The sequence below is a fragment of the Bos indicus x Bos taurus genome, chromosome 29 (assembly GCF_003369695.1).
Source record: "Bos indicus x Bos taurus breed Angus x Brahman F1 hybrid chromosome 29, Bos_hybrid_MaternalHap_v2.0, whole genome shotgun sequence".
Classification (NCBI taxonomy): Eukaryota; Metazoa; Chordata; class Mammalia; order Artiodactyla; family Bovidae; genus Bos; species Bos indicus x Bos taurus.
In genome coordinates, this window is record NC_040104.1 from 7,986,093 (window position 1) to 8,006,418 (window position 20,326).

A 20,326-nucleotide genomic window follows, 5' to 3' on the forward strand; every position below is an offset into this window, starting at 1 on the left:
CTGTTAAGAGGCAGAGCTAGAACTCAAGCCTTCGTCCTCCAATTACAAATCCTGTGTCTTTCCCACTATCCCATATTGCCTATAACTTCTCTTTTTTTGTTTTAAAGGCATCATGTTTTATGATCACCTAAAATTGGCTGAGAGTCTGACCTTTCATCTGTAAGATCTTATCAACTTAATGATATGTTCTTGGGACATAGTGTCACCATGACTGCAGTACTCATGTTGGAAAATAACCTTGTGAATCTTTGAACCACTGCTACTATGTGGTTATTTGGAATTATGCTGTCTAATCTTTATTTTCGAATAGAGTAATTAGTGTGTGGTGTTTGTTTCTGAAGCAGGCAGGCAGCAATTAACAGGAACAGGCCCCAGCTAGAAGGGGATTGTTTTTACTTCTCTCAGCCAGCCAGCTGTAGCACAGCACATGAAGTTTCCTCTCTGGATTGTCATTTCCAGCAAATGTTCTTCATTTCCTTTGCTCTGATGGCCCCAGTCCTCAGTCTGTGGTGATTGCATTTTAGAAGAACCCTCTGAATAATGAAGGGCTCAGTTTTTGTGGCAGCAACCTAAGTCTCATCAGGTGGTCCCTGCTTACTTGGTAAAGTCATCTAGCACCAAAAACACTATCAAATCTAGCGTGGGTTCTTGCCATGCCGAGGGCATGGAGAATGTGCAAGTTTTTCTCAGGATGTGAACAGTATTTCCCCTCTGGTAACTCTGCAGTTGGCACCAACTATTTCTTTTCACTTTTGAGTGCAATTCTAGTCTAAATAGTCTCGGGTTTTGGCTCCAGCCTCCTGTCATTCTAATCCCAAGCAGCCAAGATCGGACACTGGGATATCTCTTTACTGGCAGCCCCAGACTTGAACTTTGGAAATTGTGGGGAATGCCATTCTTTGGGCACATAGATCTTCCAACTGTACATATTAGAGTTCTCCCTGCTGAGTAGGCATGGAATCAGGGTAATATGGAGGAAAGAATAATGAAAATAGTTCTTTATGTGTATATAATATGTTAATACTTGCAAAATGATTTTATAGTCATTATCTTGTTTTTTTTGTTTTGCTTTCTAATAACCCCAGGAAGCAGCATGGAAAAGTGGTTAAGACCATCAAGTCTCAATTAACACTGCCTCAATTTGAATTCCAATTCCAAAATCCATAGCCATATAAAACTTACTTCATCTCTCAGTGCTTCAATTTCCTCATCTATCATATTTAGATTACTTATTTCATACGCTTTTTGTGAGAATTAAGTAAGATCTATATATAAGGTACTTAGAATAGGGTATGACAAAAAATTGTTGTTAGTTGTTACATACATAAGTTGTTATTATTGTATAAATAATAAAACCAAGGCCCAGAAAAGCTATGTAGGGATAATGGAACTGAGATTAAAACATAAATTATTCTTACTTTTGCTTGTCCTGTCTACCTCAGCTCAGCTGCCTCGGAAATCAATACCTTGCATTGTATATGGGTAGATTTGATCCTAGAAACTCTGGACCTTTTACTCTCATTATTTATTATTTAAACTTCCATATGAAGAGACAGAAAGTACAAGGCTTATTATCTCTACTTTACAAATAAAAAGAGGCATAGAAAAGTCCTCTGAGTGCATACCAAGTGCTCTCTTGGAGTAGAGGAGGCATGCCGTACTTCGTTCTCCATTTCTTCTTCTGAGTTTCCCACAGAGAGGCCTTTAAGTGAGTAGAGATTCTGGAATAGGAAAAGTAAAACTAGTAAGTGCTAGGAGAGTAGGGGGCAGTCTTGTGGCGCAGGGTCCTCTCATAAGTGGTGAAGAAGAACAGTTGAGAGGTGGGAAGATAAGGCCCTCCTTGGCAAGACTTTAAAACATCAGTGTACGTCCTTATTTCCTGCACTGGCTGTAGCAGGAAGGTGTGCTAATTCCTAAACGTCAGAGAAAATTAACAGCAGAGGTGTTCCCAGTTGCCTCTTACTGGTGCGTCCTTTGAACTGTTTCATTATTTGATTTGAGCCCTCTTCACATTGGCCTAGGTTCCAGAGAAAATGGGGGCAAGGGATGAGAACAGATGCAAGAGATATTTGGGAGATAGATTTAATCCTAACAAAAACCCTGTTATCATCAGATGTTAGTATCATTAGTCTCATGGAAAAGAAGTAATTTGTACAAGGTCATAAGGTAAACAGCAAAACTTTAACTTAGGTCTTCTGACTTCAAGTATAAAGGTTATCTCAGAATATCATATATCCTCCCCATGCAGGTGGAGAAATGATCCAGGTAATTAATATTAGAAGTGAGCCTGGGACATGGGCAGTGATACTGAGAACTGGACATTATACTAATGAAGAGATGCTACAGATTGGGCAGGCTTTATTTCCATACATAAGGAACCATATTTAGCTTTTTCGTAATTCTTTAACACTTCTATTTTATTTAGGTTACTGTTCGGAAGCAATGAGTTTAAAACCTTTCACCTACCCATTTCCAGAGACAAGATTTCTTCATGCAGGACCCAACGTGTATAAATTCAAAATTAGATATGGCAACAGCATCAGGTAATTTTAAAAACTAGGAGGGTAGCCTTTACAAACACAGGTTAATACATTCCCACAGGTCATTCCTTCTCTGCCTTCACCAAGTCCAGGAGACTGGCTGAAGCAGCACCTTGTAGCTCTCTTTTCTAGGTATTTTATGTTCTATATATTTATTATTCATATAAGTTTTTAAATTGGTAATAGCATACCTTTGGGGCAGTGGTTCTCAAATTATCTCAGGACCCCTTTGCACTCTTAAAATTGAGGCTTCCAAAGAGTTTTTGATTAAATGAGTCATACCTGTCAATATTTATCATATAAAATCAAAAGAACAATTTCAAATAATTACTTATTAATTTAAAAATACTATAACACTTTATTTAAAATAGCCATATTTTTAAAAATTAATAAGAAGATTGGCATTGTTTATATTCCTGAAACTACCCCAGGAATGCAAGGATAGTTGAGTATACAAAAATCAATCAATATAATACACCACATTAATAGAAAGAAGAGAAAAAATACCGCATGACCCTCTCAATGGATGCAGAAAAGACATTTGACCAAATCTAGCACCCTTTCATGATAAAAATACTCAAACTAGGAGTAGAAGGGAGCTTCCTCAATATAAAGTCTATATGTGAAAAAACCACAGTTTAACAACATACTCAGTGGTGAAAAACTTAATCTTTTTCCTTAAGATCAGGAACAAGATAAGGATGCCCACTTTCATCACTTCTGTTCATCATGGTACTAGAGCTCTAGCCAGAGCAATTAGTCAAGAAAAAAAATGCATACATAATGGAAAGGAAGAAGTGAAACTATCTCTGTTTGCAGATGACGTGATCTTTTTTTTTTTTTTTTTCTTTTTTGGCTGCACCACATGGCTTGTGAGATCTTAATTCCACAACCAGGGATTGAACTTGAGCTTTTGGCAGCGAAAGCATGGAGTCCTAACGACTAGACTGCCAGGGAATTCCTGGCATGATCTTATATGTGGAAAAACCTAAAAAATCCACACAAACCAACAAAAAACTATTAAACCTTATCAATGAATTCAGCAAAGTTATACTAAATCAACATCAGTTGATTTGTATACACTAGCAGTAAACTAGTAGTACTTTCTGAAAAGAAAATTAAGAAAACAATTTTTCTTACAATAGTATCAAAAAGAAAAAAATTCTTAGCAATAAATTCAACCAATGAGGTACAAGACTTGCACACTGAAAACTAAAAAATATTTCTGAGAGAAAGGAGACCTAAATAGAAAGACCTCTATAGGAATTCCATGGTGATCTAGTGGTTAGGACCCAGAATTCCACTGTCAGAGCTGGATTTAATCCCTGGTCAGGGAATTTAAGATTCCACAAGCCATGCAGAGAGGCCAAAATAATTAATTAATTAATTAGAAAGATATCTGTGTTCATGGATTGGAAGACTTAATATTGTTAAGATGGGAATTCCCTGGCAATCCAGTGATTGGGACTCTGTGCTTTCACTGCTAGGGGCAGAGGTTTGATCCCTGGTTAGGGAACTGTTAATAAGATCCTGCATGCCCTGTGGTGCAGCCAGATATACATATTGTTAAGATGAAAACAGTACTCAAGCAATCAGCAGATTCAATGTAATCCCTAGCAAAATCCCAATGGCACTTTTTTTTGCAAATGTACAAACCCAACCTAAAATTCATATGGAATTTCAAGGGATCCCAAATAGCCAAAACAATCTTGGAAAAGAACAGATTTGAAGTACTCATACTTGCCAATTAAAAAACTTCCTACAAAACTATAAGTAATCAAAAAGTGTGGTACTGCATAAGGACAGACTATAACCAATAAATAGTATAGAATTGAGAGCCCAGAAATAAAACCTCACTAACATCTATGGTCAATTGATTTTTGACTAGAATGCCAAGAGCATTCAATGGGAAAGAAGAGTTTCTTTAACAAATGGTTCTGGGAAAACTGGATATCCACATGCCGAAGAATAAAGTTGGACCCTTATCTTACACAATATACTACAGTTAACTAAAAATGGATCAAAGACGAAATTAGAGCTAAAACTAAAACTCTTAGAATAAAACATAGGGGCAAATCTTTATGACTTTGGATTTGGCAGTGGTTTCTTAAATACAACACCAAACACACAGGCCTCAAAAGAAATTAGATAAATTGCACTTAGTTGATTTTATAAAATTTATATGTCTAAGAACCCTACTAACAGAGTGAAAAGGAAAACCACAGATGAGAAAAGATATTTGCAAATCATGTATCTGATAAGAGTTTAATATCCAGAATATATAAAGAACTACAACTCAACAACAAAAAGATAAGCAATCCAATTGAAAATGGACAAAGGACTTGAATAGACATTTCTCTAAAGAAGATATACAAATGGCCAGTAAGCACATGAAAAAATGCTCAATATCTTTAGTCACTAGGAAAATGCAAATCAAAATTGCGATGATATACCACTTCACACCTACTAGGATAGCTATAATTAAAAAACAAAACAACAGTTGTTGACAAGGATGTGGAGAAATGGGAACTTTCATACATTGCTGGTGGGAATGTAAAATGATGCAGATACTATGGAAACTGGTTTAGCAGTTCCTCAAAAAGTTAAAATTACCATGAAGAAATGAAGTTGCTCAGTGGTGTCCGACTCTTTGCGACTCCATGGACTGTAGCCAACCAGGCTCCATCCATGAGATTTTCCAGGCAAGAATACTGGAGTGAGTTGCCATTTCCTTCTCCAGAGGATCTTCCTGACCCAGGGATTGAACCTGGGTCTCCTGCATTGCAGGCAGACACTTTACCGTCTGAGCCACCAGGGAAGCCCTTACCATATGACCATATTACCATATGACCCAGCAGTTTCATTCCTAGGTATATGCCAGTCACAACAGGGCAAATCTTGTATGATTCTGCTTATATGAAATATTAAAATAGGAAAACTCATAAAGACAGGCTGGGTAAAGGGAAGAATGTGGAGTTATTGTTTAAAGAGCACAATGTTTCAGTTTGTGGAAATAAGTTTTAGAAATAAGGTAGTGCTGACTGCAAGCCATGGTTTTGAATGTAATATTGTATGGAAAAACCTGAACAAAATTTTTGGCCAACCCATTAATTAATGCCACTGAATTATATACTTAAAAATAGTTAAAATGGAAAAGTTGAGGTTATATGTATTTTAGCACAACTTTTAAATGTATAATATTAATTTTAAAATAATGATATACCTATTAAGTTTTAATATATTTTTATTAAAAATAACTATATACTCCAGTATTTTTGCCTGAAGAATCCCATGGACAGAGGAGCCTGGCAAGCTACAGTCCATGGAGTGGCAAAAGAGTCAAACACAACTTTGTAACTAAACCATATTTTCTAAAGCAAAAATTAATGGGAGGATTGACATCACATTAAATTTCTGCAAATCTCATTAATGTCTGGCTTAATAAAAAAACTGCTAGATTATTGTATTTGCTTTTACATTTAATCTGTCGTGAGTTTTTTCTTTTGGTTGAATTACATGAAAAACTCAGCTGTACATATATATGTAGCATTACATATATTTGCCAACAAAGGTCCATATAGTCAAAGGTATGGTTTTTCCAGTAGTCATGTATAGATGTGAGAGTTGGACCACAGAGAAGGCTGAGCACCGAAGAATTGATGCTTTCAAACCACAGTGCTGGAGAAGACTCTTGAGAGTCCCTTGGACAGCAAGGAGATCAAACTAGTCAAACTAATCCTAAAGGAAATCAACTCTGAATATTTATTGGAAGGACTGATGCTGAAGCCGAAGCTCTAATCCTTTGGCCACCTGATGTCAAGAGCCAACTCATTGGAAAAGATCCCGATGCTGGGAAAGATTGAGGGCAGGAGGAGAAGGAGCAACAGAGGTGGTTGGATGGCATCATTGACTCTGTGGACATGGGTTTGAGCAAACTCCAGGAGATGGTGAAGGACAGGGAAGCCGGCATGCTGCAGTCCATGGGGTTGCAAAGAGTTGGACACTTCTGATCAACTGAACAACAAATGTTTGTAGTAGGGAAAGGTAGGAATATATTAATAGTCTTCTCAGATCATTGTGGATAATCTTCCTTGGCCCTGTGTCAAAACTTGACAAATAACAGTTGTTTATTTTGTTTCTTTTTAAATTTTTATTATTTTTTTAAATTAAAAAAATTGGTTTTTTTTTTTGGCTGCACAGCACAACTTGTGGGATCTCTCACGCCACAGTAGTAAAAGTGCCGAGTCCTAACCACTAGACAACCAGGAAACTCAGTTTCATTTTTTAAAAATATAGTAGTTTTTTAAAGGTTAGTTGCAATGTGGAATCTGAAATTATATCACTGTACTTTCTGATCTCTGCAACATGAAAATCCATTGGTCTATCTTGTTCTTTGAAAGCTGATCTTTTACCTAGAATGATTTTGTAACCTGAAGTGTTTCTATGGTCGCTTGGAAAATATTGTTTCACTTGCAGATTGTTCAAATGTCAACACGCTTCATATACAGTATCAAAAAACATATTTGCTAATATCACTACCAATCTTATCAGAAAAATGCCCAAGTATTGGGAAGTTGTCAACCCTACAGTGGTGGATAAAAGTTTTCCAAAATTCAAAATTTTACTTGAAATCCAAAAATTTGTCCTTAACAACAAATACTGTCAGTTTTATTGATAAGCTCACTGTTCGCTTTTGAGAAAATGTCTGTCACATTCCCAAGTCTGAATAAACACCATCGTTTATCTGTCAGCTGACCAGTCAAATAAAATATGAAAAAGCATGTGGTTCAGTTTGCAACCTAAACAGTTGTGCAGGCACTTCTCAAGAGAACCATCATCTTCTGGTATGCCGCAGAAACACTTTATCCATACTTCCTGTTTTATCACAGAATATATTAAAATCCATTATTTGGGGGGTGAGATTTATAGAATTATTAAGGCCTTACTTCTTCCTCTAACATATTAAATGGAATTGAATTTTTTTTCCTGTGTGGTTGCAAAGATGGCTACAATTGCTAGTACAGTTTAGTGCAACTGACTAGATCTGTGCTAAGGCACCAGCATTTTGACCACCACAGATTTTGCACTATGATACAAATGTCAATATAGTGAAAAAGGCAAATAATATCTTAGTATTATTATGAAACTAATTTTGCCCTTGGAGACTCCTTGAAAGGGTCTTGAGGACCCCCGGAGGTCCGCAGATTGCACTTGTACTACTGGTCTAAACAATTATTAACCTTAACGGTGGCAGTGTCGGGTCCCGGCAGGGCATGGAGAAGATACTCTGGTACAGCCTGTACCAGCTTTCAGTCTGCACCACCTAGTGAGCTCTTCTTCCCTTGAGCACTGGGTCAGCACACACAATTGTTATTTAGTTATGTTCCCTTAGCTCATTGGAAATGTCATTTTTACTAGAGTCTGTTGTCTCCAGAGCTTTTCTTCTTGGCTCATTTACTTCTTGTCTGTTTACCTTCTAGAGGGGAAGAGGTAGAAAACAAGGAAGTCATCGTCCAGGAGCTGGAGGTAGGGAAAGAAGCAGACAACTTCTGGGAATGTTGTTTTTTAAGCTGAGGATGCATCCCTATTTAGGTTTTAGTTGTTTCCTACAAACTGAGTCACAATCTCCTCTTGATTACTTGACTTCTCCCTGCCACATTTCCTCTGCAGAGAAAGGTTACTGTTTTTCCAGGGAAATTAAAGCCTATACTCTTTCTCAATTTTCCTAGTTGAAGTGTCAGCACCTTTGAGGCTAAGAGTGATTTTGTTTCCACTAGAGTTCCCAGCCATGGGCAGCTGTCTTTTGTGGCGGCTGGCATAGAGAAAGCATCCGGAGGACTGCCTTCCAGGGCTCTGGGAAACCTCACCATCCCAACCACTGCCTGGTACTTGACGTTCAGGAAACTCAACTGTAAATACACAGACAAGGCTGCTGTGTCTTCATTTTAATTGGAAACATTTGCATTTGCTATATTTCCACTTCATTTTCATTCCTTTACTACCCAACTCTAATGGCTTTAAATTCTCCCACAAGAAGAAGACAAAGACGGTGGACAAATTTGTAAACTGGTGAAAGCACTGGACAAGGAATTAGAGTTCTGGGGGCTGGCCGCAGTTTCTAGTCCTGGCTGAACCACTAAGAAATGTGTGAGCCTTAGCAAATCATTTCTCTCTCTGGGTCTTATTTGCCTCATTCAAAATATGAGAGTTTTAAACTAGTGTATTCTTTTCTAACTTCATGACTGAGTGCTCTATGACTGTTGTAATTTATAAAGACATATGCTGCCACATTTCAAAGAATTTGAATATAATTACATATACAAATGCAAAACTGTAAAGCCAAAAAGTTGAGTCAAAGCCTTAAAGGTACTCTTTAGCTATGTGTTGAAAAATACAGTAAGATCTTTGAGGACCTCAGAGGCATCATTATAAATAGCAATTATTTTAACATAGGATCATGACAGTTTTCTGCTTATTTTAATTATGAGTAGAGCAAAATTTATTTCACTTTGCTTCACTTAATATGGGTAGAGAAAAGCTCAAGGCAGTAAAGTATTGCAAACATAGTTTTTAGAACCAATGAAACCTGGATTTGAACTCTAGTTCTGCCTTCACAGTACAATTTTTGGGAAATTTGTCTTCCTTATCTGAATCTGTTTCCTTACCTGTCGGTAAGATTGATAAATAATATCAGTTTTCAGGATTGTAGTGAGGATTAGAAATAGATGTATGCGGTTCTTGCTGCACAATAGTTCATCTAATGGTAGCTAGAGAACACTTATATGCATTTATAATCATATAAAAATGTTGTGTTTTTTTAAAACATTTATTGATTTATTTGACTGCACGGGTCTTAGTTGCAGGATCTTCAGTCTTTGTCGCAGCATGTGAACTCTTTGTTGCAGCATGCAGAATCTAGTTCCCTGACCAGGGATCAAAACCAGGCCTCCTGCAATGGGAGTGTGGAGTCTTAGCCACTGGACCACCAGGGAATTCCCTAAAACTTTTTGAAGTGCTTTTTATATGTTCTTTTTTTTTTTACTCTCATTAGTTTTGAAGCAGAAGTTATCCTTTGTCATTCACTTAGAAAACATATATTGATAAGCAGTTTAGTCTAATGGTTAGGAGTGTAAGCTCTGGAGCCCCACTGCCTGGGTTTGTGTCTTAACTCCATCATTACTAGCTGTGTAGCCTTCCATAAATCACTGTACCTCTCTCTGTCTTAGTTTCCTCAGTAGTAAAATGAGGATAATAGAAATCTTTTATCTTAAAGGGTTCTTGAGTAGTGGTGAGTGCTCAGTCATATCAGACTCTTTGCCCATATACTAATAAGCATAGGTTAATTAGAGACTAAATAATTAAGATTTAAAGACAGTAGAAGAAAAGGTTTGACATAAACTAAAGCAAAATACGTACATATAAATAAATACCAATATTATTCATTGGGGCTTTCCTGGTGGCTCAGATGGTAAAGAATCTGCCTGTAATGGGGTTCAATCCCTGGCTTGAGAAGATCCCCTGGAGAAGGGAATGGCTACCCACTCCAGTTTTCTTGCCTGGAGAATTTCGTGGACAGAGGAGCCTGGTGGGCTGCAGTCCATAGGGTCATAGAAAGTCCAGCAGAACTGAGCAACAAATCCAGGATCTATTTGTTGAGGACCTGTTATGCTTCATCCACTATGGCAGAGAAGGGATGCTAAGACAAATCAGGTATGTATTCTCCTTCAAGAAGATTTCTTAGTAAAGAAAATAAAAATATGTACATGGAGGGAATTCTCTGGCAATCCAGTGGTTAGGACTCAGCACTTTCACTGCTGGGCCAGAGTTCAGTCTCTGGTCAAGGAATTCAGATTTCACAAGCCTGGAGGCACAGAAGGGGGAAAAAGATGCATGGAATATAGTGAAGGCCCGAGGCTAACTACTGTGAAATTTGAGACCTGTAGTTAATTCAACTTGAGAAATTAGGGAAAATTTTGTGGAGGAGATGGCTTTTGAGTTGTGCCATAAAAGAATAAGTGGAATTTAGTCATATGATGATGGACTAAAAGGGTATTTCAGGCCAGAGCAGAGAAGTGGAGAAGTGGAAGGTATATTCAGGGAACAGCAAGTAGTTGGACTCTAAAAGAGTATAGGGTATGTGAAGAACAGCGATAGAGGTAAGTTAATAGACTGGCTGAAATTAGTATTAAAGTTATTTCACTTTTTTTTTTTCAGGATTCTATTCGTGCGGTCTTAGGAAACCTGGATAATTTACAGCCATTTGCTACAGAACACTTTATTGTATTTCCCTGTATCCTTTCTTTCCTGGGGGGAAATGAGCTGCAATTCACACTGTAGATTCAAGTGGAAGCAGCAAACCCGTGCAGTTTGGAGGGTAGGTCATGGAAAGGAGACGGAGTCTTTCCTCTAAAATAGTACTCAGGGATTCATACTGGCTACATCCTCAGTCCTTAGCACATCCCAGATAAAAGCAAATGGGAAAGAGTGTCCCATCTGAAGTTCAAACATGGGGAAGCTGTCTTGGTCCCTTATCCATTTGTTTTCACTCTGTATGTGGAGATGAAATGCTTTCATGAAAATCTGTCACCGGGTAAGTAGAACGATGAAAGTGTAGGTGGAGAAGGAAAAGGGGGCGGTTGAACATCCATAGGTTAGCAGTGCTGAATGTGGTGAAATAGCCAGATTGAGCCCCCACACTGACACTGCAGAAGTCAGGAGCATGTCCTCCAAGCTAGACTGCCTGGTTCAAATCTTGGTGGATTTGCCACTTAGGAGTGTGTGACCTTAGATAAATTACTCAGTCTTTGTATGCCTCCTTTGTGAAATGGTGAAAACTAATAATAGTCATTGAGTTGTTGAAAATATTAAATGTGTACTGGGAAATGGAAAGTACAGTATGACTTAGGGTAATAACTCAATGAAAAATAACCTATGATATAAATAATTCCTTCCATTTTAGAGTATTTAATGACTTTCACTTAGTAATATCTTAAACATATCTCCCAATTTTTAATCTCTGGGGGCCATTGTTATTTTTACAAATAGAGGGACAAGGAGACATCTACCAGTTTGGGAAAAAAAAAGTACAAAGGCATTATCTCAAAATACCTCAATTCATTTGTCACTGATGCCATAAGTTCTACCTTTTTTCTTTCATAATAGGGATCATCCCCTTTTAAGTGACTTATTGTTATAATATTATCTGTGTCAGACTTTTTAGATGACACAGTGGAGTCAAGTCATCTCTCACCACGTCATCTCCACATGACTTGTAGATGACAATAAAATAAGGGAGGAAAAAAGTTTGGAGACACAGTATTTCTTGGAAAACTGATAACCACGTGAAAGGGAAAAGGGCACACACCAAAGTTTTATCTAGGACCAGTTCTAAGAAGTCGATGAAGAAACAGCCTTGCTTCATTATGATATTCAAATTTCCTATTGTAGGAAAATCAATGAACAGCAGTCCTCTTGGGTTGGTAAGTTTGCCTTTTGTTTATGAGATGAAAATTGCCTTTATTGCCTCTTATTATCTCATGTTTTGCTCTTGACTCCTCTCTTTTGCCCTTTGGTTGTTGCCCAGGTCCAATAAGGATTGTATACTTGAGAATTTTTTATCTTCTTGGCTAGATTTCTGAGACTTTGTCTATCCTTACTTACAAAGCTGATGTTAAAAGCTGCCTTTGGCAATTTATAGATGGGCAGTTCTCTTCACTGTGCCCTCATGTGAACAACTCTGGAAAAGGAAAAGTCTCAGGAATCTGGTTCCTCTCTGAAGGTCCTGGCAGAGAGGAAAACAGCAGAAGCCGTGCTGAAGAAACGAAAACGCAGAGAAGTGCCCAGCTCCCCAGCCAGGCCAGGGCTGAACAGGTCAGTGGTGTTGAGTGAGGCACTAAACCCTGCATTCTAGCTAGGCCTTGCCCTCTGTTGGGGTGAGTCACTCTCTGTCTCAGGGCTTCATTCATAGCTGCTTATTCGGGTGGGTAGACTAAGGGAAGGAAGCAAGTTGGTATTTGCAATATAATTTGCAAATCTACTTCCTTAGCAAAGTAGAATTTTTCTGTTCATTATCCTCAGTGAGGACTGAGGGAATTCCCTGGTGGTCCAGTGGTTAGGACTCTGAGCTTCCACTGCAAGGGCCACAGGTTCCATCCCTGGTTGGGGAACTAAGATCTTGGTGGCTCAGGGGTAAAGAATCCGCTTGCCAATGCAGGGGACTCAGGTCTGATCCCTGGGTCGGGAAGATCCCCTGAAGAAGGAAATGGCAACCCACTCCAGTGTTCTTGCCTGAGAAATCCCATGGATAGAGGAGGCTGGCAGGCTGCAGTCCGTGGGGTCTCAAAGAGTTGGACAGGACTGAGCAACTAAACAACAACAAGCCGAGCAGTGCAGCCAAAAAACAGAAAGAAAAAAGACACTCAGAAGGCATAAGATATGAAGTCCCACAGTATCATACATGAACATAGAGAAAGCCTCAAAAGAGTGAGAACGAATAAAATATAATCTTATTTCATGCAGTGAGTAGTATATTTTTGTGCCTGCTCTCAGTTTTCCGGCAGGTGTGGGTGGTTGTGTCTGCTGCTTGCGGAGCCTGTGCAGCTTTTGGAACTCTACCTTAAGAGGTAGTACAGGTCGAAACATAGATGTCTGTAAGAGGGTATGCCTCAATTACTGGCTGAGGTGCTGCAAATTACGGGGAGTGTTGAGCACAACTCTTAACATGTTGAAGTTACTATTGTAGGGGCTACTTATTTCTTCTTTTGATTCTCTGTCAAGGACAGAATGAGTCAGTAAGACAATTCAGTTTTTCATATTAGCACCCACAGAGAGATGCTGGAATAATCCAAGGTGTGGTTTGCTCCCCAAGCCAAAGTGCTTTCAACTCAGGTTCACAGAAAGCAAGTGTCCTTTTCCTGGTATTATGTGGGCACCAAGACATAACAAGGGCAGTGGGGATGTATGGGGCTGTGAGGGTGGGCCACGCAGGAGCTGACCCCTACACTGTCCTAATGCACGTGTCAGTGAAGAGGCGGGAAATTCCTCCTCCAGACAGGTGGGATGTGAGGATGCTTGAAGGTATGAAGCTTTGCTTGGTTCTGTTTGACTGAATTTTTCACGGAGAAGGGGCCTCATGTCTTCCCTTTCTCTGTGTTTTGATGCCCAACCAAGTATTTCAAAATCCTGCTGTCAATCACATTTTCCCTTTCTCAACCCCTAGATCCCCAAGTGTCTCAAATTGTGATTCTGCTGTGAATTAAAGCAGCACCCAAAGAGAATTTGGCCACACAATTTATTCTGCAGGCCAGGAGTGGCATAAAAATAGCCAACCTGCTGAAATATTCATCTGGGACACTTTTGCTTGAATGTGAGGATGTTGCCGCTGCCAGTAATGCTTCTTGGGCTTTTTTTCCTCCCACTTTAGGGCCGAGATGGGGACTTCCAGTCAAGGGCTCAGCAAAAAGAAGCCCCCTATGGAAACCAGGAGGGTATGCACCAAAATGGAGACTTCAAGACTCTTGGCTATTTCTGTTTGGTTACGAGTCAGGATTCCTATTATCAGCACATCTTGGTCCTAAGTACAGACTGAATTCACTGCACTCATTCTCAGGTTTCCCTGTCTTCAGAACAACTTTCAGCCATCCACCCTTGCCACAGCCTGTCCTAAATGTAGCTGCATAATACACACATCGATGAATCCTTTTGTTAAAAAGCCTTCTCTTAGCTTAAAGAGCTGCTTTTTTATACTATGCAGTCGAAAAAGAAAATAGGTCTGTTGAGTTGAGGTGAAATCCAGTGTAGAATTTTTTTTCCGTAAGCTTTTTGCCCTCATCTGCACTGGAGTCTGAGTCTGGGAACATCTAATTTTTACAGACAAAATAGGTTTGTATCAGCACAGGATACTGGTAAAAGAAAACTTCATTTAGAGCAATGATGGGTCAGCCTCAATAATACTTGATTCATTTTGTGAGGTCTGTTCTCCATTTAGATATTCATACATCTGCTACTCCTCAATTTTAGGGCTTCTTTTCCATAATAGTCCCTAAAATAATGCGCTTTTTCCTTGAAATAGCTGTTATTTGTGACGTTTCTTACTTCTCCACCATAGCTCCAAAGCAGCTCTGACTTTTATTTCCTAGCTCACCTCCCTCACCTTCCCAGGATCCAAAACATGATCAGTTATTGAGTAAACATTTACATATTCATTCATTCAGCAAACATTTATTGAGTATCTACTGTGTGCCAAGTACTAGCAAGCACACTCTCCCCCAGAAGTGCTGAAAGTGTAAAGCTGGGCAGACAATTTATGATAAATGTGCTATGAACAGGAATAAAGGAAGCCCAGGGGACAAAGGGACCACGAAGGAGAACCTCACTGAGACCAAGTGGGTGTGAGAGAGAGTTCGCAGAGTAGCTCAGGGTGCGCCAAGCACTTAGGCCAAGTGGAAAGAGTGTAAGAGTACAGTGCTTCTGGTGACCTACTGGAGAGGTCAGCACAGGCTTCATCCTAAAAGGTCTTAAAGCCACCTTCAAGATCACAGGAATTCCCTAAAACATTTTTAAGCAGAAAACTGATTTTCATTTCTAAACAATTCTGTCCCCTGTTTGCCAGGCATTGTGTTAGGTGCTGGAGTGCACACAAACATATAAAATCTAGTTTTTTTCCAGGAGTTTACCATTTAGCTGGAGTAGAGTGAACCCTTAAAGATGAAGACCTCTGCCTTTGTAGGCAGGAGCAGGGTACAGAGCCGTGTTGTTATACCCATGGCCAGCTGGCCCATGCAGTGATCTTAGCAGGTGGTTTCCCTCTATACTCTCATCCTTTTGAGAGGGAAGAAGAAGAATTTAGAAAGTACAAGAAGAGGACATGAAGCTCTGGAGAACAAAGACACTTTATACAACCAAGATAATTACTATTAAAGGAACACTTCCCTCACTCTCTACCCTTTGTACCTTCCTATTCTTAGTCTGACGCATCATCTCCCTCAAGAACCCACAGTTTCTTAACTCAACATAATTACCTTGTCAACCTGATACTGGGTTAGAAAAAAAACTCTGAGGAAAAAAGAAAAGGAATATGTTTATTGATTTTGACTCAAAGCCCAAATGATCTTCATTGTAGACCCTGTTGTCAGAGAGCAGACGTCTCTTAAATTAACATGATCACAGTGATTCTTAGTGCAAGTCACTAAGAGCTGGAAGAATCGAACACGCTCCTTTGGTCCGGTGCTTAATATCTTCGCTCCCCTTTGGGGGAAGTTAAGGTGTAGAAACACAGTATGGATTGTGCACATCTGTACACATAGGGAGCCTGTGCAGGGAAAGCTTAGAAGAATACAACACATACCTGAATAAGGTCTCTGTTTCATCAGAGGTGTTTAGGGAGAATGGATAAGAAGGGCAGACTCATTCCTTTTGTTACTTCAGCTCCCAGATCTAGAGATCCAGACTGTAAAAGGAAAAAAAATGGAAGAGAGCAGATGAATGGTCCAGAAGGGAAATAGACTGCTGTGCATGTAGCTTTCTTTTCCGCCTCTGCTTGCTTGACCTGCACTTCCAAGCAGAGGCGACCCTGAAGGTACAGGGGACAGCTTTGCATCAGGTTTTCAGGGTATTATTGTGGCTGGATGTCCTGGATGGTACCCTAAGTGTTATTTCACGCTATAATGTTTTTCCTCTCTTAACAACATTTGCCTGAGGAAACCTCTGTCAAGATTTCAGGAGAGCACGAAGGCTCTCTTACCATGGAAATTTCCACGGGTTCAGAGATGGGCTGTGCCTCTGCCCCAGGGCCTTTGCGCTTCTGGTCCCCACTTCCAGCCTTAGTAGATGCTTTCCTTAGGGCCAATGCAGCAGGATTTAAATTGCAAACCGTAGTTTCCCTCAAGCTAGAAATCATATCTAGGGCCTCTAGTTTCCCCTCCACCCTATATAGAAGAAGAGAGAGGTAGTCTCCTTCTGCCCAAGAGATCTTTTCACTTTTATAGGAGTATGACTTAGGTGGCTGCCCATGTGGTCTGGGATTTAAGGGCTTGTGGAAAAGGTTACCAGCAATATCAGCTCATGCTTAGCTTGGAGGACCTGTCCTCCCTTTCCTGGCATCGCTGTGCCTCTGCCCCCTTGATACACCCTAACAGTCGGCAGCCGCTTGCTACAGAATTCTTCACCGGCAAAATGGCTCAAGAACTCCCCAGCACTGCTGGGTAGTCAAGCCTCAGGTTTTGCCTCAATGAGGGAAGTGACCAGTTGGCAGTGATTCCCAAAAAGAAATATATAAACCGTGTTTCTGACTATCTAGGTGTCTCGGAGAATATTACAGGCTTGGAACCAGGCTATAGAGTGTCCTCTTCAAAGTACAAAGGAAGGTCTATAGGGCAGTAGCACAGGGAGAAATAAGATTGTGTTGTAGTGTGCTGGCTGCTTACGCCACAGTCATGTTTCTGCTGGCTCTAGCCACATTGATCATATTTACATGTTAATGGCAATGTGCCCTTGTACATCATGTCCTTGTCTGGAATGCCCTGCTCTCTTTGACTCCTTGATGCTGTCCATTGAGGCCCCACTTAAATAACACTTCCCCTGTGAAGTCTTCCTTGTCTAACCACTACCCACTCTCTTCACATCCTTCTCAGCAACCGCAGTACTCTATGTAGACTGATAGGGTAGTCTTATCACACTGACTTATAGTACTTAGTTTATATGTCAGTTTTACCACATAGATTATACTTTTCTCCAAGGTAAAATAAAGGTCCTCCTGATTTCTGAAAACTTGAAATTCTGTCCTTGGCAATAGCTGGTACTCAGAAACATGGAATGGTAAGGTACACCCAGCTTGGTTTGTTCTTGTCTGTTAAACATTATGATTTTAGAAGGACAGTGTTTGGGAAGCTGATATGGGAAAAGGACAGAAAAATAGAACCTGCCTGGGCAGTCAGGAGCCAGACCCCAGCACTGATGTGAAATCTCTTCACCAGCAAATAGCATTCAGACCCCCAAGCTGGAAAAGAGTAAAGTTTAAGACTTTTCTTGGTCTTTTAATCAGAACAGAGAAAGAAAAACCCAGCAAGAATGCCAGAAGACCCCAGCATTTGATGTCACCGATGTCCAGGACCAGGGTAGGTTCTGGTCTCCTCTAGTAAGCATCCTGTCCTCTTTAGTCCCCTGATGAGCAAAGCAGCACAGAGCTCTTTGAGTCTGGGCACACTCAGTGGGCGATGTGCCTTGCTCCCGTGGAGGTGCTTGTTCATTCAGTCTGGGGGCATGCTCTTGGGTAATAGGAGCCCCTGCAGTAGAATCCCAGGGACGGCAGAGCGTGGTGGACTGCCATCTCTGGGGTCGCACAGAGTCGGACACGACTGAAGCGACTTAGCAGCAGCAGCAGCAGTTCCCAAATGGAGTGAAAGAGGCAATGCATGTTCTTCTTGTGCTTCTGATAGCAAAACTGGTGGTCCCACAGTTTCAGAACATTCCATGTAAGTTTTACAGAAAAGTTGGGAGGGATATGCTTTGCTTTTCTATCCCAGAGAACAATCTGGGAAGCTGTCTCTCCTCCTCTTCTCTTTAGGGCATTAGTGTTAATATGGAAGGTGCAGATGGTGCTTGGCAGGGGCTGGGAATGCATGTCAAGGTGTCACCCTTTTGGCTTGCTGATCTTTCACTCAGCATGAGAATTCAGTATGGATGCAGTTATCACAGATGCAGGCACATGAGCAAAGTGAGTTCTCCAACAAGTTGTCAGTCCACGTGTAGACACACCAGCCATGGTAGGTGTCTAGGATTTGAGCAGTGTAAAAAATCTCGACCTGACTTTGAAAATACTCCAAGGTCAGAATAGCCTCTTACTGAGCTGGGATGAAATTGAGAAGATCAGAGCCAACAATGCCCCTGGCTTCACTTATCCTGGTTTGAGGCTGCCCTTGGCTTATTCTCAGTGTCCTGCCTTCTCCTGCTCACATACAAGTAGCCCTTTCCCTGCCTGAGTGTTTCCCTTGCAGATTCTAAGTGGGAGGACAGCCTGGTAGGGAAGACTATCCCACCATCGCAGCAAAACAATCCACCTCCAGCTGAGGGACCCACAGAGCTGGGAACCAGTGGCTTCTTCGGGTTTCTGACGTAAGACAGACTTCTCTCCTGCCATTAAACTTAGCCCCATTGAATCTCTCAAGGAAAGAAGACTAGAAAAGAAAGCGGATTACCCTTATAAATCACTATTTTGTGCAGAACAAATGATGGAAATGAGATAGAGCTTTAGGGTCCTAACTAACCTACCCCACCCTGATGTGCCCAGCATTGAATCTGATATACCAAATGTTACTTGGACAACAACTATTCTTATTGTGTTTGGGTTATTCAGTTGATTTTGTTACTAAAATAGTTCCATTCTTCTCTCTGAACCTAGGCTCTGTCTTCAGAGTCCTTTTTGCAGAGTACAAAACAAATCCCTTCATGTGTCTAGAGCTCAGCCATCCCATTGCTATTGTTCTTTATTTATACTTCCAGAGTATAATTTAACGTGGGTACCTTTTCAAATGCTGTTTCAGACTTGAATTTCCAATCAGTGGTCTCAGAGCAGAAATGCCCTAGCTAATAATAGAGCCCTAATGGGACCTGGGAGAGGGGAACTGGACCTCTGGAGTCTCAACCTGCTCTGCTCTCCTTCTGCAGCTCTCTCTTCCCGTTTAGGTATTTCTTCAGAAAGAGCAGCCAGTGAGCCTCCTAAATGCAGCAGTGGGAGGGGCAGTGACCCTTCCCACTCCGCTCTCTGCTTCTGACGCTCCAGTCATGGAGAACGAAAGCCCCAGACTCCCTGAGTCCTCTTGTGGGTTTGTCCTGTCATTTGCCTCTTTACAAAGGAGTGTCCTCACCCAATTTAAATCACTAAGAATGTAAGTTTCTAAAATGCTTTAGTCTGAGAATTTTACTGCCCAATGGGCCAGTTGGGTCTTTCATCTCTAGCACTTTGATTTCTAATGACAATAAATTATTTATGAAGACTTAATCACTGAATTTTAGTGGGAGTAGAGAGAGAGCAAACTCTTATCTTTTTCTCAAGATACAGGGATCCAGTTGTTAACAGAACACTTTGGGTAGGTGGAGTCTGTACCTGACCTCAAATCTTCAACTCTCCTGGCCGGGCTAGAGAATGTCCATGTCCTGAGCCCTGCTGCCCCTCAAGAAATCATGTCTTGTCAGTTCACCCCATTTGGCCCCAAAATACAGTCTCTTCGTAGATAAATTCTTCTCATCTAGCTACTCCTTTGGCTTTTGACAGTAATGCAGAGCAGTTTACTGGATTAACTTGAAGTTAGTGTAGGTTAGAGGCATTTTTTAACTGCAGAGATGACCAGCATTAGAATAGGCCACTTTGTAAGGTAATGAGCGCTTGTCACTCCTACTCTTTGAACAGAGCTGATTATCTGTCATGCTGGAAGTGTCTCATGGTAAATGGAAAAGTTAGGGCTGGACTGCTAAAGGGGTCTCTTGGAGACCCCTTGTTCTGATACCTTTCCCTAGGTGGGGAGGACAGATGAGGTGGGCTACTGAAGGGCCTGGGACCTGAGGGGAGAAGGGCTGAAGGGGAAGTCACTCTGCGTGAGGACTGGAGGACTAGGGACAAGTTGTGTTTACGCCTTTGCCCTCCTGTTCCAAACACAGCCTGCTTTACAAAGCTGTCCAAAGGCTCAGCTCCAGAGTCTGGAGATCTGAGTAGTGCCATTCTGACTTCCAAGCTTACAATGAACCCTTGGCAAAGTCACTTTCCTTTCTGGTTCTTATTTTCTCATCTGGAA

General features: G+C 40.6%; 1 protein-coding gene across 2 annotated transcripts; it reads left to right on the plus strand.

Moving 5' to 3' along the window:
- The first annotated feature begins 2,438 nt into the window (after window positions 1-2,438).
- MAJIN (membrane anchored junction protein) lies at window positions 2,439-19,585 on the plus strand. 2 transcript variants are annotated; one of them, XM_027532594.1, is made up of 8 exons: window positions 2,439-2,543; window positions 8,021-8,066; window positions 10,755-10,830; window positions 11,005-11,130; window positions 11,988-12,019; window positions 12,319-12,410; window positions 17,581-17,653; window positions 18,533-18,644. In XM_027532594.1, the coding sequence occupies exons 1-8, from the start codon at window positions 2,443-2,445 to the stop codon at window positions 18,557-18,559; spliced, it is 573 nt and encodes a 190-aa protein (XP_027388395.1). In that variant the 5' UTR covers window positions 2,439-2,442; the 3' UTR covers window positions 18,560-18,644. The 2 variants fall into 2 exon arrangements, with proteins under 2 accessions (XP_027388395.1, XP_027388396.1); XM_027532595.1 differs by lacking the exons at window positions 10,755-10,830; window positions 11,005-11,130; window positions 11,988-12,019 and adding exons at window positions 13,963-14,026; window positions 19,203-19,585 and having other exon boundaries at window positions 18,533-18,650.
- Window positions 19,586-20,326: the final 741 nt, after the last annotated feature.

Coding starts and splice junctions, on each gene's coding strand:
- MAJIN (XM_027532594.1), top strand. CDS start 2,443: ATGAGTTTAAAACCTTTCACCTACCCATTTCCAGAGACAAGATTTCTT. Junction 10,831..11,004: donor ACACTTTATTGTATTTCCCT/GTATCCTTTCTT, acceptor AGCACATCCCAG/ATAAAAGCAAATGGGAAAGA. Junction 12,020..12,318: donor ACAGCAGTCCTCTTGGGTTG/GTAAGTTTGCCT, acceptor TCCTCTCTGAAG/GTCCTGGCAGAGAGGAAAAC.